At 48.6% G+C, this 24,784-nt stretch overlaps 1 protein-coding gene across 5 annotated transcripts in view; it reads left to right on the forward strand.

Moving 5' to 3' along the window:
• The first annotated feature begins 1,753 nt into the window (after nucleotides 1-1,753).
• Nucleotides 1,754-24,784, forward strand: part of CUNH16orf95 (chromosome unknown C16orf95 homolog) — a 23,734-nt gene continuing 703 nt past the window's right edge. Inside the window, exons 1-8 of one of the 5 annotated variants that reach the window (XM_006152550.3) lie at nucleotides 1,754-3,606; nucleotides 3,801-3,922; nucleotides 8,077-8,137; nucleotides 9,945-9,996; nucleotides 10,697-10,837; nucleotides 18,482-18,634; nucleotides 19,347-19,383; nucleotides 22,530-22,740. In XM_006152550.3, coding sequence (XP_006152612.1) covers nucleotides 3,895-3,922; nucleotides 8,077-8,137; nucleotides 9,945-9,996; nucleotides 10,697-10,837; nucleotides 18,482-18,634; nucleotides 19,347-19,383; nucleotides 22,530-22,740 — 683 coding nt within the window. In that variant the 5' untranslated portion in view covers nucleotides 1,754-3,606; nucleotides 3,801-3,894. The other 4 variants (XM_027773473.1, XM_027773475.1, XM_027773474.1 and 1 more) reach the window with 4 other exon arrangements.

Here is a 24,784-nt window from a genome sequence, read left to right on the forward strand (position 1 = left end):
TGGCTGACTGCAGTTTGAGTCTCAGACATGACCGCTTGCTTTCTCACATTCCCCCTCCCTGATTAAATTAAAAATAAGATAATGATAATAAAATTAAATAATTAAAAAAATAAAAAAGTAGCTTATGTGGCAGAACATGAAAAGAGCCAAAGCTCGCATGGCAAGACATGAACATCTGTTTCGTCTCTTGATCCTTTTTTTGGCGGGGGGAGGTTTTTGCTATAGGGCACATGCGCTCACCAGAAAGACAGAGTCAGAGAGATAGAAAGCGAGAAATTACCCCCCAGAGGGGATGGCCACACCACAATCCCGTCTCCTCCATTCTCCTCTCAGGATCTTGGGCACACACGCACACACGCCTGGCCTGAGTTTAAGCCACCAGGTCCAGGCCTCTAACTGCCGTTGGCCACATGGGAGTTCAGTGACATAGCCATTCCGCTAACTGCCGGTCCCTTTTCGTCTCTTGATCCTGATACCCGTTTTCTGTATGATTGAGAAAATCCTCTCAGGACATAGCGCCTAAGGACAGTGATACCCAGGCTGTCCACTGCCATGCCCACTGTGTTCCCCTGCATGTCCCAGGGACACTGTACAGCAAACTTTGCTCTGGTGTCTCCCTCCTGGGCCATGAGTGCACTGCTGAGTCGAATAGCTCTCCTGAGAGGGCACCGCTTCTACCAGGTTTGCTGCCGTTTCTGGGCCTTTGTGGGGCCATGGCCCTTTCCCTGGACTAAGCCGTGTGGTAATGTCTGACTCTGCACGCGTCCAAATAATACACGAGTCACTTAAAATGATGCCATCAGAGCGGCTGGGGCAGCACCACAAGCCTCAGCTCCACCCAGATGCCCCTGGCTTCACAGGGCTAGCACCAGGAAATGTGCATCTGATCAGACTGCGTGTGGCATCTGTGCATTTCTTTGAGGTGTTCTGTGTGAACATGAAACACTCAGGCCCAGCCATGGTGGCATAGCAGTGGCACATGGCAATGCTGTGCCATATGGAAGATTGAGTTTAGTTCCTGGGCCAGCCTGCACAGGCCAGACCCTTACACCCACGATACCAGCTAGCTGGGAGGGTTGGGGGAGATGGCAGAGTGAGCCCTGTCAAGGGTGCTGTCTCTCTCTCTCCCCGCCATGAAAATAAAATTAAAAATATGAAAAGACTCAGCAGGTAACTAGTTGAGTAAACAGATGCTGCCTTTGTTCGTTGTTGGTTGCCTCTTATTATGAGTAGGCCAGCACAGATAGCCTCACCTGAAATGGGAAGGCACTGGCCCTCCCAGCGTACCCTGAAGTCTCCAGACTTGGGTTTCTTTTCCATCCACTGTGCAACAAAGGTAGTGTGAGGAAGACTACAGGCCTGGGGGGGCGGCTGCATGCCAATCTTGCAGGGTCTCCAGCATTCTGACTATGTGGAGCGGAGGTGACAAGAGGAGCTAATGGGCAGCTCACCTGGCACCAGATGACGCCCACCTCGCCCATCTGGGGGCCGCTTAGCTCCACTGTCCTCGAAGGCATCACATTTGGCTTTGGCAGGAAGTCCAGGTGCTCAGAATCTTTCTCTTAACTCCTTCAGGGGAGGTCTGGGAAGTCTTTTGTAGCATGACCTCTAGTGGGGACCTAGGGTCACTGCATGTACCGTGTGCCTACGAAGAGAACAAAGACCACTGGATCCAGTTTTCCCCCACCGTGACTTGAAAGCCCGCAAGTGATAGAAGACAGCGATTTGTTTTTTCCTTTAGAATTATTTTATTAAATCATACATGTCCGACAGTTTAACTCTACACACGCACTTACATTGTTTAAAGGAAAAACATTATGTCTTACTACACCATAATCCTGGCTAATAGCTTTTTAAAACTGAGAAAAATTTTTAAAAAGGTTTTACATGTCACTTGAAACTTTAACATTATCAAAGAAGGAATGCTTCTACGGTCTTATAAATATGACTAGAAAGAAACAACAATGAAAAAGCTAAGAAATTGTCTCAGTGGCACTTTTTTTTAACAATCCTTCCTCCACAGTAAAGTATTATTAAATAATCCAATGCACTCACCAAATGGCTGATTCACTCTGGTGTCTTCCGCCATTATCAGTGCATATTTATGCATGACTGAGATAAGAGTTTTCTTAACGTTAGAAAAGCAACAGCAGCTGCTGCCAGGGCAGCATCAACCTCATCCAGGGATGAGAAAGTTACAAAACCAAATCCTCTTGATCTTTTGCATGCAAGACTCGTATTACCAGTCTGGAAGCTTCTCCTATTGTTTGTAGTACTTCCTCAAACCTTCTGTGGTTTCAAAGCTTAAGTCACCAATAGAGAGTTTAGGGAACTGTTCCATCACTTTGGCACGATTTCCCACAGCTGAGTGAGGTGAGAGATCTCTGCAGACCAACACGAGCTGGACTTGTCCTGGAACTGTAGTGAGAACTACCGCTGTTCAAGAAAAAATGCCCAGGAGTATCTCCACATGAGACTGGTGTTGCTGATATTGCACTTCATACTTAGAGATTAAGATTCACGTTGTCCCTCCCCCAACCAGTTTTTGCATCTCTGGGACTGAGATCCTTTCTTGAGAATGCATGACTGCATAACATGGTGAGATTCATCAAAACTGCTGCAACAGCTCATTCCTTATTGTCGAATCACCACAACCACCTACCCCGTCATCGTCGTCGTCATCATCATCATCTGAAAACTCTCGATCTGCTTTGCCTAAAGTCTACTTGTGGGGACATGGACCTTACATAAGGGAGCTCAGTGAAGCCCTCCTTGAGAAGGCAGCCCTGAGACACTTGGGAGAAAGCAATTCCGGCAGAGAAAGGTAAGTTCAAAGACCACAGTGGTGCAACAAACAACATTGTGGCACTGTGGCAGAAAAAAGAAACGTAGTAGGACATGAGGCCAGAGCTGGCATCTGCACAGGGGTGCATCTGTGTGTGAATATGAGCACTCATTTGTGTGCGAGCACTCACACTCGTGTGGGTGCCTGGCTATGGCCCTCTGGGCCCCATAGGAGCAAGCCCAGATGGCTATGATAATATACTGAGGGGGACTGCAGGTGAGGACGATAGAGGAGAGACATCCACTGAGGCTGCGTGGATTCCGGTCTGAACCACAGTGGGGCTGTAGGTGCTCTAGGTGGGGAGCTAGCAACTGCTACATGTGGGGCTAGGATTGGAGAGGAGTTGAGCACTGGATCAGCTTCTACCTCTGTGTGCTACTGAGGTGAACATTTTGTCTTGGGACCCATCCACAGATAGCTTGCCCTGGGCTGGACCTCACAGAGCTGCTATCTCCACATGGGCACAAAAACAGCAGGGAAGGGCATTCACCCTGGACTCCCTGATGGTTGGCCAGGCTGGCCCTTCTGAGCATCACACAAAAGTCACTACTACACATGACTATGGACTAGGGGCCCAGGAGGACCCAGCGAGTAATTAGACTAATTCCTGTCCTCTCAGGCTCCTACTACCCTCCAGGAACCAGGAAGGGAACAAAGACTGCCAGAGCTTGGGTGAACAGACTGTGTCACCATGGAGCTTCTCTTCTGTTCCCAGCATTCCACAGTTCTATTAGAAGGCAAGCTCCCACAGGGCGCTATGGGTACGGGAAATATGGCAGGAGGGAACCCTCTTCTAGAGAACATTTTGGTGATCTCAGAGCAAGTGATAGGATATGGGTCCTGGGGGACAAGTGGTGGGGGTTGGGAGTGAGATGGTGACAGGCATTTGGAAACTCTCTTACAGTGATCTGAAGGCAGTAAGGGGAAAAGTGACAATGATATTGTGTCCCCCCAGCAGACTGAACCAAGAGGCTGATGCTCTGCCGTCCATGGGAAGAGAGACCTATAAAACGCCACAGTCGGAGAGACAGGGAGAGTAAGGTGCAGCGATGAAACCAATTATCCCAAGGAATGAGGGTAAGGATTTGAGGTGGCAGAGATGCTCAGAATGACACCCACCCTGGGGATCATCACATCATGCAGGGCTCCAATCTTGGTGAAAAAGAGCACTATACCATGGGGTGGTTAGCCCACAGAATACATCAGTACAGTTAGCAGCAGTTAGGTGAGTCTGACCCAGACCTCTCCAGTCTGGGAAAGGACTACTCAACTTTAGAGAGACCCAAAAAGCATCTCTAATGAGGGCCAGAAGTTTTTATTTTTTTTTTAAAGAATTATTTTATTGAACTTTATTTTACTTTGACCAGAGAGAGAAAGCAAACTGCCAGGTCTGGGACTCAAACTGAGGTCAGCCATGTGGGAGTCCACAGCCCTTAACCACCATGCCACCTGCTGGTCCCAAGGGTCAGATTTTTGAAATAATTATTTGTTTATTCATTCATTTATTTTTAATTTGACCAGAGAGAGCCACAGAGAAAGTGAGAAGGCGAACCACCAGGTCGAGGACTCGAACTGTGGTCAGCCATGCAGGAGTGTCCAGCGCCTTAACCACCATACCACCTGCTGGTCCCAGGCCAGGAGATTTTTAAAGTTATAGTTTATATTTTATTTTAAAAACAATCTTTTGGGACCAGCAGATGGTGTAATGCTACATTGCTTGACTCCCATGTAGTCGACCACAGTCCTGGACCCAGTGACTTAAAAGTCACGCTGGGTATGTGTGCATGCGTGCCCAAGATCTTGAGAGAACGGAGGAGAAGGGATTGCAGTGTGGCCATCGGTGATTTCTCGGTCTCTGTCTTGTGGTGAGCGCATGCATCCTATAGCAAAAACCTCTCAAATAAAAAAAAATCTTTTTACTCCTAGGATTTGAATTTGTAGAACTCCCTTTTATATGTTTGTCGTGGGTCAAATTTGGCAAGGTTATCTTGAAACAAGCCAACTGCCAAGCAAAATCACACATTTTGGGCTCTTTTCTTGGCTTAGTCATGGTGTGTAATGTTTTCAAGTTACAGAGAAATGTGCAAACGAGTGGGCATGGTAGTTCTGTCCAGCCATCCCAGGCCCCTGCTCTGATAGGGTTAGGGCAGTGCTGAGGATGGTGTTCTTGCTGAAAGAAGGATCTCTTCCTTGCTCTTTCTCCAGCCACAGGGCCTTAGGGGCTGGGAGGTGACCTTTTTTCTTGCCAGTCAGCTCTGTGGAGTCAGCAGTGTCTCCACTGTCTCCCATCCTGGAGTTCTCCAAACTCCATTGAGGAGAAACCACAGATCCTCTCTGTAGAGTTTAGTCTTTGTTTAAGTCTACAGTAGATGAAGCCTTTTCTTTTTTCCACAGGGAGCTTCAAATCTTTGGGAAATCTTGAATCTGAAACAAGGGTCTGGAAAAGAATGTTGCACCCTCTTCCCTTCTGGATGTTTGGAAACCTCAGACAAATCTTGTTAGCCCAGTAGCCCAACTGCTTCTCTGCCCTATCTGATTGGGTTGATGGTTCCTTATGGTCTGATAGATCCTGCTGCTCAGTGTTAGGCCTCTCTGTAGAGCCAGCACTAGCCCAATGTGCTTTTGTGCAAATTCATATAGAGTGGCCCCTCTGAAGAGGTGCAGGTATCCAGGTATGAAATTTTGCAAGCTGAGTGCAGTGTAAATGCAAGCCCCAAGCCAGAGGTTTTGGTTGGTGACAAACTGCACAGCTGTGCCTGGCAGCCCTGCTTCTCCCTGACACAGGCTGCCTGGGGAGGTGTTGTTCTCTGGGATGGAGCAGCTTCTGTAGGCTCAGCTTGAGTTCCCAAAACTCCGAGACTCACAGACTCTCTTTATGCTCCTCCTTACCCCTACCTGAGACAAAAGCCTGAGAAACACCTGGTGGCCGTGGGCTTCTCTGTCCTGCTTTCCTCTCTTGAGGCAGTGACAGTGGGTCAACCTCCTGCTTGGACCAGGAAGGGAAAAGGGAAATACAAGGAGGAAAAAAGCACTGCTCTGCCACACTTGTGTAACAAGATGACACGTGTTGAATACTCTCTTTGAGACTGAAGCTCAGTGAGTACTTTCCATGCTCTGATCATCTTGAACTCCCCTGGGATTGGTTCTATATATCCATTCCTAGTTTATAGGCAAAACTGAGGCTCAGAAAGTTAGGACACTTGTCCGATATCTGCTTGTGATAAGAGGCAGAGTGAGGGTTGGAATCCAGACTCTTTGTACCCAAACACCAATGGGCAGAGAGGGCAGAGCCTCTTTTGGATCATCAGCGTGTGTCACAATGGGTTTGCTTTCCTGGTTTTGAATATTATACACTGGAATGACATATACATCTTGGGGTCTGGCTTCTTTGTGGACAGGTATTGTGTACTGCAGGTGTGCTTTCCATCAATGTGTAGTGTTCCTCTATGTGCATAAATCAAAAGCTTTCTGCTACTGATGGACATTTGGGTCATTTCCATTTGGAGGATGTTATAAAAAACATTGCTGTGGATGTTTTTGTTCATGACTTCTGATGAACCTAAGCTCTTACTTCACTTGGGTAGGGCAGGGATTAGTTGGTTGTAGGGTATTCATTTGTTTAAATAATGCTGGTTGCAATATGGTGGAATCAATTTCACAAGCACTGTATGAGGGTCCTAGTTGCCATGTGCCCAATCCCACATATGGGATTATGAATCTTTTCATTCCTGGGCAGCGCAGTAATGAGCTGTTCTTGACCTGAAACAAGACAATCTTCCAGGGTGAAGGTCCAAACTTCCAGGGGTGCATGAAACTGTCTTATATGTGACATTTCAACGGGCTCAAGAAGAAAATGGAGGTAGCCAAAGTGGGCAGAAATGAGATAGCCATTGAGGCAGCAGGTGGCATAGTTACAGCACTACCACATGATTAACCGCAGTTCGAATCTTAGACCCAGCAGCTTGCAAGTCATGCTGTACATCCACGCCCAAAATCCTGAGAGGAGAATGGAGTAGGGATGCAGCGTAGCCATCCCCCCCTGGGGAGTGATTTCTCACTTTCTCTCTCTCCATTGAGCTATAGCAAAAAATCCCTCCCCCCCAGGAAAAAAAAAAAAAAAAAAAGGAAAAGAGCCAGCCACAAATAAAATGCTAGGCCAATGGTAAGATCCTGGGGTAATTCTGTCATCAGCTATTAAGAGACTGGTGACAGTGTTATTTATCTACACAGGCAGGTATCTGAAATATGTAGCAGATAAGGGGGCACTGCACAGTCAACATGGGTGCTCCCGGTAGAATGCCTGGGAGAGTTCAGCCTGTTCACAGGGCACAACCTTAATGGCCAAATAAGCCTGAGCATGGCCGGCAGCACCCTGTATATTCTGTTCTATGGCTCCAACGCTGCACATGAGAAGTACCCAGCCTGAGACGAGCAGTTAGCATAATGGCTGTGTCGCTGGAATCCCATGTAGTCGACCGTGATTCCCAGACCAGGTGGCTTAAAACTCACGCCAGGCACGTGTGCGTGCGTGCCCAAGATCCCGAGAGGAGAATGGAGGATAAGGGATTGTGGTGTGGCCTTCCCTCTGGAAGGTGATTTCTCGCTTTCTGTCTCTGTCGGCGAGCGCATGCGCCCTATACCAAAGGGCGCAGCAGCCCTCAATCCAAAAAACCCCCAAAAAAAAAAAAAAAAAAAAAAGGAAGTACCCAGCCCATCACCATCAGCACTGGGGCTGCTCGGAATGGTTTGGACAAATATCAACGTTAACTGAGGGTTTAGAATCAGTATGAAAATACCGACAAGTGGGAAAACAATCCGTCATTTCCAAGAAATAGAAAAGAGAGTTCCGATGGCTGAAGGAACATGAGAGCAGCAATCAGTGGGTTTTACTAAGCCCTGAAGGAATGCGTGCAGTCAGTGTCAGCAACCGCCCAAGCGCCACGCGTGCAGGCGGGGTGAGGGTGCGAGGCGGGGAGGCTGCGGGCAGGGGAAACCGGCGAGCGCGGCGACTTCAGTCGCTCCTGCTCCCCCGGGATGGCGACTGTTGGCTTTCACGGCCTTTAACCTCTGTGGGTGCCGGTGGGCAGGGCGGCCAGATTCGGCCTGCGGGGCCGCGGAGTCCGCCTGACGCGGACTCAGGTTTCGGGGAACCGGTGGACGGGGCGCGTCAGGGCGGACTCACCAGGAGGCTCCAGCCGGTCCCGCACCGACCGCCCACCTCTCTCTCCTAGCAGAACACCGAGCCGCTGCCTGGGGCTCACCACGTTCCCCCGGACCCACCCGCCGGAAGTGGTGAGTCTGTCGGGGTCTGAGGGTCGGACTGAGCAGCCCCGGCCGGTCGCGCTCCGCTCTGACGCGCTGATCTTGCGCCCCGGCCCAGGAACCAATCAGCCGTCAGCTAACTGCACCTCCCTAGGAGGCTGGTGATGGTTGGTTCCCTGTGGGGCAATCAGCGGGGCGGACGGGGCGCGGGGCGGGTCTGTTGGGCAGGCGGGAGCCCGAGCCCAGGCAGGAGCTGAGAGGATGAGCGAGAGCGCCCTGAGCCGGCCGGCGTCTTCCCATTGACGTCGCGTCCTCCCCGCCAGGATGCCTTGGGAACGGCCGCGGGCACTCGCAGGGGCCCCCGGGTTCCGGCGGGCGCTGTAGCATGCCCTCACACCCAGGGCGCATTATGCCAGGCAAGTACGGCCCTGGATCCTGGCGCCTCACCCGGGAGCTCCAGAGCCCGGAGCCGCCCGCCGCCCGGGGGCCCGTAGGGAGCCACTGACCCGCCTGAGCACGAAGGGCGGCTGACAGAACCCGGACGTCGGGCCTTCGGGCACGGATGTATCTGGCCGCGCCAGACCTGTGGTCCTGGATGTTCTCTCGCCGTCTCTCCGCTTCCTGTCCTCCGTGCTGGCTTCCCTCGGAGGCAAGATGACCACCAAGACTCTGGAAATTTCTATGTTAGCAGATTAGTAACCCCACGGGAAAGGAGACGCTCTTTTCCAGATAGTTCGAGCGCAGAGTCCCAGAAATTGAGTCTCACTGGACTGACGAGTTAGGACGCTGCAACGAGTCGATCTCCGTGATCAGCTTGGTCTCCCGGGTTGGGAGTGGCGGGCCCAACCCTCCCAAGCTGTGTGGACTGATATTCATGTGGGCCCCAGGACAAGGGCAGGGCAGTGTGATGCACCCCGCCCATCCTCTGTTTCCAGGCGTCAGCTGGGAAAGTTGAGCTCAATGACCCGAAGCAAACACTAATAAAATCTCAGTAATAACGACCAAAAGCGCTTGCGTAGTCCGCCTTACAAAGCCCTTCAGTACATCACTGCCAGGAAAAGTAGGCTGTGCCTTGCGTTTGATTGTGTGTGTTTATTCTCGGAGAAGGAGAGGGACAGAAGGAACTAATAGGGTCTTCACACCACTATCCAACCCCAGTCTCCGTCAGCCTGGCATGAAGATCACAGACATGGGTTGTGGGCCTGGCTTATACCAGGGAGACCTTGGGACATGAACCAGGACTTTCCCTGCGTGTTTCAGCATTGCAGTGTTGCGTTACTGCTGTAGCACTGCGATTTGCCGGCGTTTGATCTGTACCTGCTGGAGACCTCATACAACCAAAATTCTAGCAGTTTGTTGGGAAGAAGAGGAAAGAATAACACAGTCTGTACAACTCCAAATGCTTTGTTATCCCAGCGACAAAGCAAAGGAGATTCTTTCCCAGTATTTCCCAAACTGCATATTAAACTGCATATTTCCAGTAAGCAGGGGGGTGTCGGGTAAAGCAGCATAGGTGGTGTGGCTAGCACCTTGGAAAGTTTCACCAGACAGCAGCAATGGTGCCTCTCCTAACTGGCCAAGCATGAGTTGAACTGGAGTGTGCTTGAAGTAAGCTGGCTGGGAACACAGGATTCCATGACTGTGGAATTCCATGACCAGCGACCCCTAGGACCCCCTAGGCACCAGCACTTTAACAAGCACAGGCCTGTGTCTGATGTCATCAGAGGGTGATCTCCTTCACTCTATGGGTCAAATGATAAGTCAGTTCCAAGGGGGTCCCCCTACCCCTAGTTTACACAAAGCCCAGGACTTCCTAAGCTTTCCTGTTCTTTTCTAGGAAGAGCACATTTCAAATCTTCGGGGAAGAAGTGTGCCCCACAGATCAGTCGGTAAGGAAAGCAGACCCTCAGCAACCTCTTTCCAATCCTGGCATTCCCCTGTGGTGGTGGTGGTGGTGGAGGAAGAGGGGGTGGGGAGCAGAGAATGTAGATCCAGAAAACCAGGTCTCACGAGAGGATGCCTCAAGACATAGAAGTCTGTGGTTACAGGGACCATACTGAGATATCTTGATGCAGAGTCACCCTTGCCCACAGCTCCTCACACATCCCTGGGTTTAAGAGCCCTGGAAGCAGCAGTGGCATCACCTGATTACCAGCTGTGGGCATCAGTTTCTTCATCTGCCTCTTGATGTGGTGATGCCCCCTCAGTTCCTGCCTTTGAGTATGTGAGATCTTACAGAGTAAAGACTGTAAAACTACAGAATGACACAGATGACCACAAAGCCACATTTGCCCACCATAAGCCTGTCGGGTTGTACTTCACCATCTTCAAAGGGGGACATGGGGCTTGCTCACATTGACCAGCAGTGAATGAATGGCCGAGCCTCCCAGCATGCCTCGTTTGTGGGCTCTGTGGGACCCCTCCAAGTAACCCTGATGAGCCTCAGCATGAGCTACAGTAGGAGCTGGGGTACCTGTCCCTGCCCCATAATATACTCTCTGTGAGCACTGGTTACGATTCTGGAGAGTCCTTGGCTCACATTGCAGATGCAGCTTCATACTCAATTTGCCTTTTCCGGGTCTTGATCAGATGCACCGTGGGCCCTGCACTGTTCTCCAAGAGCCCATCTGCTGTGAATGCCAGATCAAATTTGGGGGCCGCCTGCCTGTGCCCAGAGCTGAGGCAGCACTGCCTTACTGGGTCCCTGAGTCTCTGAGACCCCAAAAGCAGGTAGGTGACTTGAATGTAGGGTTTGGGTAAATGTCGGGATCAGTCATCCTTCAGAATTATAAGTATCATATGAATGATATTTTCAATGATATCTTGGGGAGTTTACTTTTTTAATGGATTTTTTAAAAACTAGGTTTATGGAGGTATGATTAGCACATATAAACTGCACTCATGTACAGTGTACATTTTGGTAAGTTTTCACATGTGTACTCCCAGTGACACCACCATCAATTGAGGTAATGTGCATATGCACCACCCTTAGAGATTCCTGGGCCCCTTTGGGAATGCTTTGCCTCCATGTGCTGACACCCCTCAGTGGTTGGTCTGCTTTTTGTCATCATGGGTCAGTTGCATTTCTTAGACTTCTACATAAATGCAATCATATAATAGTTTTTTTTTCTGACTTCTTTTTCTTAGTGTAATTATTCTGAGTTCATCCACATGGTTATATGCAGCAGCAGTTTATTTTTTCTTTCTTTTCTATTTTGCCAGTGAGTGTATGCATGAGATAGAGAGGGAGAGGGAGAAAGCACTCCTCGCCCTCCTATGAGGTTTTGTCACATCCCTTCTCCATTTCTCCATCCTGTTGGGATTTTGAACACATGTGCACACGTGCCCGGTGTGTTTTTCAAGCGACAGGGGCTGTGATTTAAACTCCTCTTTTGGCCCTGTGAGATCTGGCTCCCTTAACCACTAGGCCATGAGCCCGCTCAGTTTATTCCTTTTATTGGTCAATAGTATTAAATTATATGAATAGATTATAGTTTATCCAGAAGGAGATTTAGATTGTTTGCACTTTTTTGCTGTTATAAATAAAGTTGTTATCAACATTTATGTAGCACAAATCTTTGTATAGACATATGCCTTTATTTTTCTTGGGTAAATACTTCACAGTAGGATTGCTGGATCAGGTGGTAGGTCTATGTTTAACTTTTAAAAACTGTCGACTGTCTTCTAAAGTGGTTAATCCATTTTATATCACACCCGCAGTGTATGAACTTGTGGTGCCTTCACATCTTCACCAGCACTTGGGTTGGACAGTCTTAATTTTTGCCATTTAATAGGCATCTATTTCTTTGTAGTTTCAATTTGTATTTCTGTGAGGGGCAGGTAGCCCCTGAGTTTGGTTTGGCAGTCACAGTAGATGGACTGAGAATCTTGAGGATCTCTCATATGCTCTTGCCATCTGCATGTCTTACTTGATAAAGTGTCTACATATTTTGCCCATTAAAAAAAAATTGGCTTTTTTAAAATTGCTGAATTGTGAGAGTTCTTTATGTATTCCAAATACAAATTCTTTATCAGACATTCAATTTATAAATATTTTTTGACATCTTTTTAAAAAACTTTAAAAAAAAAAGAAAAAGCTTATGCATTGGGGCTGGCAGTTGGCATGGTGGTTAAGGTGCCAGACTCCCATGGCTGTTTGAGTCCCAGACCTGGAGACTTGCTTTCTCACTTTTCTTTTCTCTCTCTTTCTCTCTCTGCCTCTCTTTGGTGAGCACATGAGCCCTATAGCAAATTAAATAATTATAATAAAATTAAATAATTATTTTTAAAAGCTTATTTATTTTATTCATTACAGTGCATGTGCATGCATGAGAGGGAGAAAGATATGTACCCTCAACAGGGTTTCATTATACCACAATCCCTTTCCCACAGCTCCCCAGCTTAACAGGATCTTGGGCATATGTACACTTGTGATAGGGACACATGACCGTGCTGAGGATACAAACCTGCAGTCGGCTGTGAGGCTTATAGCACCACAGTTCAGTGTGCTACTCTCTGTACCTCCCAGGCTGGAACTACTTTTTCTTGTCTTTGGCTTGTCTTTTTACTTTCTTCTCCATATATTTCAAAGAGAGAAGTTTTACATTTTGATGATGTTCAATTTGCCAACCTGATCTTTTTTCATATGTGATGTTTGTTGTAGAACATATGTGCTCATGAGGGAGAGAAAGTGAGAAAGCATCCCTGTGGGGATAGCCACACTACATTCCCTTCTCTTCCATCCTTCTCTTGGGATTTTGGGCACACACATGCATATACCTAGTATGTTTTTCAAGCCTGTGGGTCCAGGACTCGAACTGCACAGTTTGCCATGTATCCCTCTACCTTAACACCCACTGGCTGCCAGCCCAGTCTTTTCTGGGTCTTGCTTAAGTGCACCCATCTCCAGCTCAGCAATGGATCAGACTGGAGCTGTTAGATATAAGAAATCTTTTCCTAACCTATGTCAAAAAGATTTTTTTTTCTGTTTTCTTCTAGAAAGTTCTTTTATAGTTTTTATTTTTAGGTCTGTATCTATTTTGAGTTAATTTTCATATGTGGTATAAGGCATGGATTGAAATTTATTTACTTATTTTTGCATATGGCTGTAATTGTTCCAACACCATGTGTTCTTTTTTATTTTTTAAGAGAGATTTTTGTTGTAGGGCACATGTGCTTACTGGTGAGACAGAGAGACAGAAAGTGAGAAATCACCCTCCAGTGGGGATGGCCACACTGTAATCCCTTCTCTTCCATTCTCCTCTTGGGATTTTGGGCATGCACACACATGCACCCAACATGAGTTTTAAACTGCTGAGTCCAGGTCTTGAACCATGGTGACTACATGGGAGTCCAGTGAGTAACCATTATGCCATCTGCTAGTCCTGTACCCTGTGTTCTTGTTTTTTTTTTTTTTTTTTGAGAGGTTTTTGCTATAGGGTGCGTGCGCTCACCAGACAGACAGAGAGACAGAAAGCGAGAAATCACCCCTCAGGGGGGATGGCCATGCCGCAATCCCTTCCCCTCCATTCTCCTCTTGGGATCTTGGGCATGCGTGCACATGCGCCTGGCATGAGTTTTAAGCCACTGCGTCCAGGACGTGAACCGTGGTCGACTACATGGGAGTCCAGCGACATAGCCATTATGCTAATTCCTGGTCCCTGTACCCTGTGTTCTAAGGACCATACTTACTCCACTGACTTGCCTTGGCACCTTTGTCAAAGATCTGTTGTTCAAATACATTTGAGTCTATTTCTGAACTCTATTCTGTTTTACTGACCTTACTGTCTACCTCTTTTTTTTTTAAATCACCAGTGAGTGCATGTACCATGGAGAGGCAAAAAGAGAAAGAGAGAGGGGAGAAACCCCATCCCATCCCCACATGGGACATGGTCATACCACAACCTCTTCTTCCATTTCTGCCACCTGTTGGTATTTGGGGCATGTATACATAAATGCCTAGCATGATTTTCAAACCTCTGGGGTTGGGATTCAAACCACCGTCAGCCATGTGGGATCCAGCTCCTTTAAGTATTAGGCTACAGAGCTAGCCCCGATTGATTGTCTTTTTTTTTTTTTTTTTTTTTTCTGGAGAGGTTTTCGCTATAGGGTGCGTGCGCTCGCCAGACAGACAGAGAGAGACATAGAGACAGAAAGCGAGAAATCACCCCCCAGGGGGGATGGTCACGCCGCAATCCCTTCTCCTCCATTCTCCTCTCGGGATCTTGGGCACGCACGCACACGCGCCCAGCGTGAGTTTTAAGCCACCGGGTCCGGGATGTGAACCGCGGTTGACTATGTGGGAGTCCAGCGACATAGCCATTACGCTAACTGCTGGTTCCCACCGATTGTCTATCTTTACACCAATACTGCACTGTCTTGGTTATAGTCACTTCATAACACCCTTGAAAATCAGGGAGTAACTAACACTCTCGAACTTTGTTTTTCTTTTTAAGTTGGCTATTCTATTATAGTTTTCTTCTTTTCTTCATGGATTCTAAAATCCGTTTGTTCATTTTTACAAAAATACTTTATTGGGATTGTGTGGAATCTACAGAGCAATATATATATATGTATACATATTTTAAAAGATCTCTAAGTTGGCCCTGTAGTACAGTGGTTAAGCGCTGTGCATGGAGAGTCGGATCCTACATAGTGGGCCACAGTTAAAATCCCAGCCCAGGCAACTTGAAAGCATGCTGGGCTCATGTGCGTGCATTCTCAAATTCTGATGGGAAGGAGGACTGAGGGAAAAGCATTGTGGTGTGACATGCCCTATTACATGCTTTCTCTTGTGCTTTGTCTCTCTCACTCTCTGGTGAGCATACCCACCCTCTGGCAATAAAATAAAAAAGATCTCTTATTCTGTGTGTATTGTTTAATGCCTCTTTCTATGTATCTTGAAAGCACCTTCCTACTGGGCCTGCTCATGCCACAAATTCTTTTTCTTTAATTTCTTCAGCCTGTCAGAATCCTGATAGATTGTGCACACATGCCTGGCATGTTGCAGATGGGGCTGGCATTTGAACTTTGGTCATGTGGAATCTAGATCCCTCTGCACAGCACTTAACCTCTGCATTACACAGCTGGCCCTATAGATTGATTTGCAAAGAATTGTCTTCTTAGCAATACTGAGTCTTCTGACCCATGAACATGGCTCATCTCTACATTTATTTAGGTCTTTAATTTCTCAGCAATATATCAGAATTTTTAATGTACAGGTCTTACACTTATTTTGTCAGTTTATAAGTATTTCCTGTTTCTGATGATATTTTTTTGAAATTTCAGTTTATGATTGTTCATTGCTAGCATATAGAAATATAGGTGATTTTTTTTACAGTTGAATTTTGTGTCTTGCGCTTCTGTCCCACAACATTCCTAAACTCATTTATACTAGTAGTTCTTTTTGTAGATTCTGTTGGAATCTGTAGAGATGATCATGTTGTCTGTAAGCAGAGATGGCTTTATTTATTTATTTCTATTCTCTTTAGCCTTTTACTTAGTTTTCTTGCCTGGTACATAAGCTAGAACTTCCAATTCACTGTTAACAGAAAACACTGTTGGGAGGAGACATCCTTGTCTTGTTCATAGTCTTAGAGGCATAGCATTTAGTTTCTCATCATTATGTAGTGATGTTAACAGTCAGTTTTGATGTCCTTTGTCAGGTCAGGTTGAGGAAGTTCCTTTCTATTCCTAGTTTACTGAGAGCTTTTATTAGAAATCAGTGTTGGTTTTTCCTGCGTCTATTGAAATGATCATCTGGTTTTACAGGTGGTTCATTAATATGATGAATTGCATCAACTGATTGCTTTTTCAGTGCAGCCTGGTGCATAGTTGGCGGCATACTGAACTACAGGGCTGGAAGCTGCAGGCCCATCTGTGAGCTGGGTGATTGTGTACATGCTCAAGGTCCTGAAGAACTGGAGGACTGGGGAAGGAGATCACAGTGTGATATGAGCCTCTGGAGCACATGTGCTCTCCATCATGAATAAAATAAACTTGAACGAAAGCAGCTTTTTCTGGAATATACCTTACTTGGTTGTATATTATCCTTTGATATATTGTTGGATTTTATGTGCTAAATTTTTGTGTAGAATTTGTATCTGTGTTCACAAAGGATATTGGTCTGTACTTTTCTCTTGTAAATTTTTTTTTCTTTTATATTTGGGTAATGCTGGCCTCATAGAATGAGTTAGCAAGTATTCTCTCATCTTTAATTTTTTCAAAGACTGTGTGTAAAATTCGTATCGTTTCTTCCTTAAATGGTTGGTGGGATTTACCAGGGAAGCCATGTGGGCTTTATAACCTTCCTTTGTGGGAAGGTTTCCAACTACGAATTTTATTTATTTTATGATAATACAGGTTACCTATTTCTTCTTGAATGAATGTGTCTTTTGAACAATTTGACATTAAAATTTTAGAATTTATTGGTACAGTGTTGCTCAAAATATTCTATCCTCCTGTTATTAGTAGTAGACTACTAATCTAATCTAATCTATCATGATGGCAGCTGTTTCATTTCTTGTTTTTTAATAGATTCTCAAGGGGGTCAGTGGCTGGGCTAGCCCCATTGCCTAGTGGTTAAGGGAGTCAGATCCCACATGGCTGACCATAGTTTGCACTGCATTCCCAGAGTCTTGAAAACACTTGAGTATGTGGGCACATGTATGTGTGAGCCTAGAAATCCAAACAAGATGGAAAAATGGGGGAGAAGGGATTGTGGCATGCTCACATCCTATTGGGGAGTCCATGTGCCCTCTGGTAATTGGAAAAAAAAGGGGAGGGGTGGTCAGCACCTCCAGCATGACTAAGCCATGTTATTCTAGGCAGTGACGATGGCCTCAGTCCCTCCTGTTGGTCATCATATCATTTGGAAGATGGGTAGGGTGGTATTATCATTTCTTTTTAGCACATGGACAGGCTGAGTTCCAAAGAAGATAGCGGCTTGCCTGAGTCACATGGTGGGTCCACAGCAGATCAGGACTTGCCCATGGAGTGATGCTGCCTCTTTGCAGCAGGGGATGAGTTGCTGAGCAACAGGGAAAAAGTGGCCCCTAGCAGAATGGATGACGATAGATACCAGATAACTGCCCTGGCCTCCAAGTTGGCCTCCCTGCCTTTACCTTCCCTAGCTCGACTGTCCACTTGGTCGTCTGGCCCTTATGATCTTTTAACATGAGAATCTGGTCCTGTCTCTACCCTGTGGCTGCTCATTCCCCTCCACAATGACCAGTTCCCTTGACATGACACACGTCCTTGCTGCCATTGGCCTCTCCAGCCTCCTCTTTGCTCTTGTTCCTTGGGCTCTGATTTCATTAGAGAGGAGTGTTCAGCTGCAAGGAAGAGAAGACTGACTGATGGTGGCTTTAGCTGCCATCTATTAGGGCCAATATTCTCTCATTGGTGTGGTGGCTAAACCATGTCTCCAGGACCTAGACTGGTTTGTCTGCTACTCAGTGTCGGCAGCATCACCTGTGATGTTTCTGAGTGGTGTCAGGGTTGCTTTCATCTCCTTGTCATCATCCCTAGATCCATTACTGGCACAGCCATGGCTGGTTTGCACAATCCCATGGAATGGGACACTTTGCCCCATGAATAGTACTGGGTTCTTTTTTTTTTTTTAAATTACCTATTTCGTTTTATTTATTATTATTATCATTTTAAAATTTGCTATAGGGCACATGTGCTCACCAGAGAGAAACAGAGGGAGAGGGAAAGTGAGAAAGCAAGCCACCAAGTCCAGGAGTTGAACTGCAATTGGCCATGTGGGAATCCAGTGCCTTAACCACTGTGCCACCTGCTGGCCCTAGAATTGGGTTCTTTTAACCAGCAGAAGTGATTGCTGCATGGGATGCCCATAGTAAAGTTAGTTCTTGTACTTGTCTCTTTGGAGGGTCTCCAACAGGCAAATGCTGTTCTCCCATCTTCACCTGGCAGCCCCCGGCCTGGTTTGGTGATACTTCTGGGAAGGCTTCTTTGGCCTGGAACATTCTCCCAGCTCTCTGCTATTCCACAATCCTCATGGGCAGTGCTGGGCAGGGGATTCCAGGGGCAGGACAGGGTCTTGCTCACTCTAGTGCAGCAGCACCAAGAAGAACGGCACTTAGCCAGTTACTGAGAGGCCACAACCCATGACTATAGCTCCTACCCCTGTATCTTGCTGTGGCACCACATGGATGTCCTGCTGCCGAGGTCCTGTGTCATCCACTTCGGTATGAAGGGGAGGCCGTGTTCTCTTAGCCAGTATCTGGGCCTTGCTCCTCGAGGGTTAGGAGGGATGCTCTCCAGGGCCCACCCGGTGCTAGGCTAGAGCCAGAGGGATCCAGAACATGGCACATTCCCTTGTGAACCTTCTCTTCCCTTCCTCTCTGTTAGATCCAAAAGATGATCCGGTTTTATATCCCCAGAACCACCAAGGTGGGCAGGTGCCCCTGCCCATGCCACCGCTTTGGGGGCTGCCTCCCGGTGCCTAGGAATCAGGCGGCAATGCCCTACTGGGTGCCGCAGGTCCTGAGGTCTCAAAAGAAGGTAAGGAGGAGGCTCGCGCGGCACCAGAACTAAGCAGGTTAGCCAGGGCCTGGGGAGAGTCAGGAAGATGGAGGGGCAAAGGCTGCTGGGACTTCCCTTCTGAAGGCCTCCATTGGTGTCCAGAGAGGATTCCAACAGGGGTCCCCCAGGACAGCACAGCATAGGTTGGCATGAGTCAGAACAGCATCTCAGGTCCTTGGTGGGAATTGAGAAGGTGGGGTCCCCGCTGTTCTCTGAAGATTGTTCTAGCTCCTGCTGTTGCTACCTCCTCCACCTCTTCTATCTCCATACCTCTGATATCCTGCACTTACAGGCCCTGGCTCCCAAGGCCCAAAGGGAGGCAGTGGGAGGGCCCATCTGTCATTCAGGCTGGCTGGTGATGTCTCTCTGGTGATGTCCATGACTGTAGTCCAGGCCTGTGAGTGCTGGGGTCTGCATGGCTGACCTCCCTACTCCCCCACCCAGGCCCTATGGCTCTACTCTGTAGTGTTCTTGGGCAGTGGTATGAGGCCTCCTTTCCTCCTTCACCCAGACTGTCATGGCTGGTTTTTTCCACCGCTGAGTAGCAAATTGGCCCTCGAATTAGGCCCACGGGCTTCTCCCCAAGGGGACTGTGGCTTACGTTCTGAGCTGAGGGTTCAAGTCCACATCCTCAGCTTCCCCTTCTGGTACATCCCTGGACCAATGTGTCGCCCATGTGCTTGTCTTGTAGGTGGTGAAAAGGCTGCGGAGCTTTAAAGGCGTCCCAGGTAACTCAGCCCATATGCCTCACTCCATGTCCTCCCAGAAGGGTGGGGCTTCTGCATGTCTGAGAAGGATGGAGAGACCCTCTCATCCTCAGACACATGCAAAACAAAGACCACATGTGTGACATATGACAGGTTAGACATTGCACCCAGGAAGCCAGATCTCACATGGCCAACAGACGTTCAAATCCTGGCCCGGTTGGCTCATGCCAGGTATGCATACATTCCCAGGATCCTGATGGGGGAGAAGCGGAGGAGAGAGGACTAAAGCGTGACTGTAGTGTGGTCAAGTCCCATCGGGGAGGGGATCCTCTCTCTTTTGTGTGCCCTCTGGCATTAAAAAAAATTTTAGAAAAATGGTATTAAAGTTTATTTTCATACAGAAAAGAAAAAAGAAAATCCATATATAATTTTTTTATAATATGCATTTTTCACAAACCTTCTGAAAACCTCTCCCTGACCCTCAGCAGGCATCAGTTATCACCCCCATCTTTTCCCTGGTGAACCTAGAGGGGCCTCAGCATTCCAGGCAAACTCACCGTGTCTGCACGGGCTCACAGCGAAGCCAGTGTGTACTGCGTTAGATACTCTCTAGAGTGGTTGAAGCTGTAATCGGCTCTGATTCGTGACACAGTGTGTGTGTGTGTGTGTGTGTGTGTGTGTGTGTGTATATGTGTGTGTGTAGATATATGATGCAGTGTGTATCTTTATTCACGACGGTGCATGTTTCGTCATATACCCTGTCACATGCACATTCCGGGTTTATGTGTTGTCTGTTCACACCCAGCACTTATGCTGTACTCGTGATGTGGTATGCTCATATACATGTGTATCTGTGACTTAGTGTGTATACAGTCACTATTCACGTGGGCATAGAATACACTCACGTTCCAGAATTCATGATCAGCAGGTAGTCATGTGTTCATGCCAGGGTGTTACCATATGTTGGGCTATGTGTGACCCAGTCTGTGTATTCGAGCTTGTGACCTGGCAGGTGGCAGAGAGAACGTCACGCCCTCATGACAGTGTACTGGGAGGTTAGCGTCCCTGCTCCCACCCTTCTTTCTTTGCCTCTGAAATCAGTAGGTCGGGCTTGATCTGGGCTGGTGCCAGTCTTCCTGGTGCTCCCTGCAGGACTCCAGAAGGGAGTGAATCCGCCTAGTGAGGTTGAAATTCCCTCAGAGGCATTGACTTGAGTGGAACTCCCTGAGGCAAGGGGGTGGGGGGGCTCGCCAGTTGCCTGCCCTTACGGCTGCAGAAGTAAGTCCTTGCTCCTAAGTACCAAGTCATGCTGTTAGTAGCAACAGGAGTTGGCACACCTCGGCAGGGCAGTTTGGCAGTATAGGCAGGCTTCGAGATGTGCATCACCTCCACAAGCATGTCTAGGGAACAGCCTGTGGAGACCATGCAATGCCTGCAGCAGCGGTGAGATTTCTAGCCAAGGGTCAGAGCCCCTGGAGCACCTTTCAGTAGAATGGACCCCAGCACGGGCTGAGGAGTGTGACACTTGCTCCCAGGGACACGGCTGTGAGGACAGTGACATGGACCCAGTTGACAGGACTCGGAAAGAACCTGGAATATCACCGTGAAAAACCAGTCGCTGTGAAGCCCGTATGCCAGGACTCGGCCAGTGAGAATGTAAAAGGCCAGAGCCCTGGTCAGGTGTGGATGGAGGTGTGCGTCACGGGTACCCTACGCGCCCGATGGGGCCAGGGGGGCAGAGGTAGGACAGGACCTCGCAGGGAGAACCCACACTTTCCCTCCAGGCAGGTTTCTAAGCTACACGTGGGCCCAGTGTGGGCAAGGCCCGAACTACATCATTAACAAAACCTTGGTGGTAGGAGGAGGACCACAGGAGACACCGCCCTTGCAACCATGTGGTCACCCATCTGGGGCTTATTCTTACTGATTATTTACGGCTGGGGAGACTTGGCATCTTTAAGAAAAGCTCGATGCTCAGTTTATTGGTGAATCATGTGCATAAGGCTAAGACAAGGCTAGGTTTTAAAAGCCAGTGCTAATTTTGCTCTAAGCATTGCTGTAGAGTGCAGGCAACTTTCGGGCATGTTTCGGGCCTCAGACCTGCTGAAGACGGAGATTAGCAGAGGGCAGAGTTAGGAGAGCAGGCTCCTTGTTCCTGGACAGCCGTGACTAGGCTGTGCTCAGGCTCAGGTGCAGAGGGATGTGAAAATGAGATACGCTTTCTTTGGCCTCATATCCAGCTGATTTCCATTTTACAAGGAAAACTCTATTTCTGATGTTACATATTCCTTATCAAGAGAGGTCGCCCATGCTTTTCCTCTCCGTTTTCTTGATAGAATTTTTATAAAGAAAATACTGTATTTTATAATAGTAGTATTTTTTTATTAATATAATTAAAACACATATTTTATATTAATAGGCCATTAATCATGTAGTTCCACGTGCTGACCAAGCATGTCTGGAAAACACTGAAATGTGTTAAGTGGAGACACTGGAATCTGTTGTGGGTGGCTGTTGCTGACTGCCTTTTTTTTTTTTTTTTTTTGTTAGAGGGTGCTCTCGCTGGAGAGAGAAGAAGCACGACAGACCCTCATGGGGGACGGTCACACTGCAATCTCTTCTCCATTTCTCCTTCTTTTGGGATTTTGGGCACACATGCACATGTCCCTGTGTGTTTTACAAGCCACCGGGTCCAGGACTCAAACTGTGTGGTTGGCCACGTGGGATCCTGCAGCCCTAACCACCAGACCACAAATTGGCCCTGCTAACTTCGCAGTATGGATAAATGTAAATACAGAAGGGGAGGTTGGTTTAAATATAAGCCCCATGTTCCCATTACTCAGCTCCCATCATTACCCGATCTAGTTTCATCTGCTCCTCATCCTTCCCCCTGCCTCCCAAAACAAAAGGGTGATTTTGAAGCCACTCCAGCTGGGCATTGCATCTTCCATGAGCATTTCCGTGTGCCTTTCCGAAGGACAAACTCTCTGAGAACCACAGGTGCCAGCCAGGAAATACGAAACGTGGTACTTTCTCATGTCTAATGTGGTCCACACAGGTCCCGCTCTGGGGCTGTGACTGGGTCTTGCCAGACCTCTTTCCTGGAAGTATAGCCACACCCTGGACCAAGCCCTGTCCTCACCTGCCCTTGCGCTCTCTCTGCCTAGAAACCCCGCTGGACTTGCGCCCCTGGCACAGCCGCTGGCGGGTCTGCTGTGAAAAGCACCTCCTGCTCAAGTGGCAGCAGCTCCAGGCCCTCCACCAGGAGGAGCCAGTGGGCCCCGGGCTGGGAGCCAGTGCCCCGGCCTCCCTCCTGCCCTTCGGCCTCAGCCTTCTGACCCTCCTCCAGGCCATCCTGAAGGTCATCACAGCCATTCGGTGAGCAGCAGGGGATGGGGCAGCAGTGGTGTGGGCCTGTCTCAGCCTGGATGCTAAGCCCTGGAGAAGGCACAGCAGTACCTTCCCCACAAGGGCAGGGAGGCCCAGCGGACGTCGAGGTGTGGGTAAGAAATGATGCGGCATGGACGTCGCTGTTGCGCCTCGGTCTACACATCGTTGGCTCTGGCCCTCCCTCAACTGTCCTAAGAGCCATCCAGACATGTTAGCATGACTGGTGAGAGGTGGCATTCTGGGGGCCCTTCCACCTTTTCTTTTCACCCCTCCTGGTTCTCAAGTTCTGAAATTGCCCAACTCTCCCAAAAAAGGCTGGCTCCAGTTTCTGTTGGGTTGAAAGTAGATCTGAGCCAGCTTGTCCAGCCAGTCTCTGGGCTCTGCACACACCTTAGGGAGGGCTGCCTCTCCCAGCCCTGGTTCTGCACCTGGCCTGTGAGGCTTCTGCCGCCACACTCGCCCAGGCCCATGCTTCACAGCTGGAAGCGTCAGGGCTGCTAGCTTCCCCCTGGAAGCCTCTAGGGCACTCTCCGGGGTTGCGGCAGCGGCAGGACCTTAGGACCTGGCCGTTCCTGCAGGGCACTCTCCGGGGTTGCGGCAGGACCTTAGGACCTGGCCGTTCCTGCTCATCCTTTGCTCTCAGCCCATGCAGCTTGTCAGGAACACTTCTCCCCTCTCCTTGGCCACAGCCCCACCCAGCCACTTCCTAGTCAGCTTATGTCACACGCATGTGCAAAGGATGTAAATAGGTACCTGGACCGATGGTAAGTGGGAGGCCTGTGGATGCCTACTGCTCTATTATATGAACATACTCAAGTTGGATTTACATATATTGTTTGCTTTTTAATTGTCTCCTCTGCTCTCAGTTGTTAGAGGAATATTCTAGAAAGTGTCCAGTATTGGGCCAACCAGTTGTGTGGTGGCTTAAGTGACTGGATCCCACATGGCCGAGTACATGGTTTGAGTCCTAGGCCTGGCAGCTTGAAAAATATGCTGGGCGTGCGTGTGTGCGCCCAAAGTTCCGAGAGGAGAATGGAGAAGAGATTACAATGCGACCGTCTCCCCCGGGGAGTGCTTTCTCACTTTCCCTCTTTCTCTCTCTGTGTCTCTCTCCAGTGGGTGCTTACAGCCAAAGCAAAATTGAAAAAAAAAAAGTGTCTACTGTCTAAAGACACTTCTCATGTGCCTGTTGCCCAGTCTTCTAGATGTGTGTGGCTCTATCTGTGTTGCTCTGTCATGGCTGGGAGCGAGTCCCTCGTTCTGCCTTTGGCTTGTACATGTCCCTGGAGCTGTACACTGACGTAGGTTCTGGCCCCCTGTGATCGTAAACGGTGCTGTGATGAGCATCTCTGTTCGAGTCTGCAGGCTGGGCAGAGGAGTTCCTCAGCTCTGGGGATTCCTGCACGTGTGTAGTAGCAAAGGGCAGCATTCTAAGAGGGTCCTTGGTTTTGTTTCTTGAGGACTTACCTTTTTATTTATTTATTTTTGCCAACTCCCCCGTCAGCACTCTGTAGAGCGGCAAGGAAGCTTACTGTAAATGACGAATGTTAAATCTGTACTCAGGGGAGGCCAGAGGGGAAGCTGTGAGGCTCTGGCTTCACTTGGCAAAATGGAAGGAAGGAGGGACTGAGGGAGGGAAAAAGGGAGACAAGAAGTAGCAAGCACGCTACCGATCCTGTTGTAGCAATGCCTGTGGCGGGGCCTAGGCATAGTTTTTGTTTTGGAATTCCCTCAAAGTGGGCCAAGGTTGAAACTCTTCTCGTGTTTCCCTCCCCCTGACCCTGGTACTTAAAGCTTCTGCCATTTCCTCAGCCTCGCTCACCAACTTGTTGGGAGAGACCTGGGAGGCCCCTTGCTCTGTGCTGTGGACAGTTTTTATTCCTCTAAAGGGGGTGCATCTGCACTCAGAGCAGAGGGGTGTACTCTGACAGCTGTTTGGCACAGGTCTTTCCTGGCTGGACCGCCTCTGGAGAGCAGGGATGAGGCTGCCATCTCCCCGGAGCAGGGGTGGGGCTGCCGGTCGCCCGCGCAC

This window comes from Tupaia chinensis, unplaced genomic scaffold (genome assembly GCF_000334495.1).
Source record: "Tupaia chinensis unplaced genomic scaffold, TupChi_1.0 Scaffold000355_1, whole genome shotgun sequence".
Taxonomy (NCBI): Eukaryota; Metazoa; Chordata; class Mammalia; order Scandentia; family Tupaiidae; genus Tupaia; species Tupaia belangeri.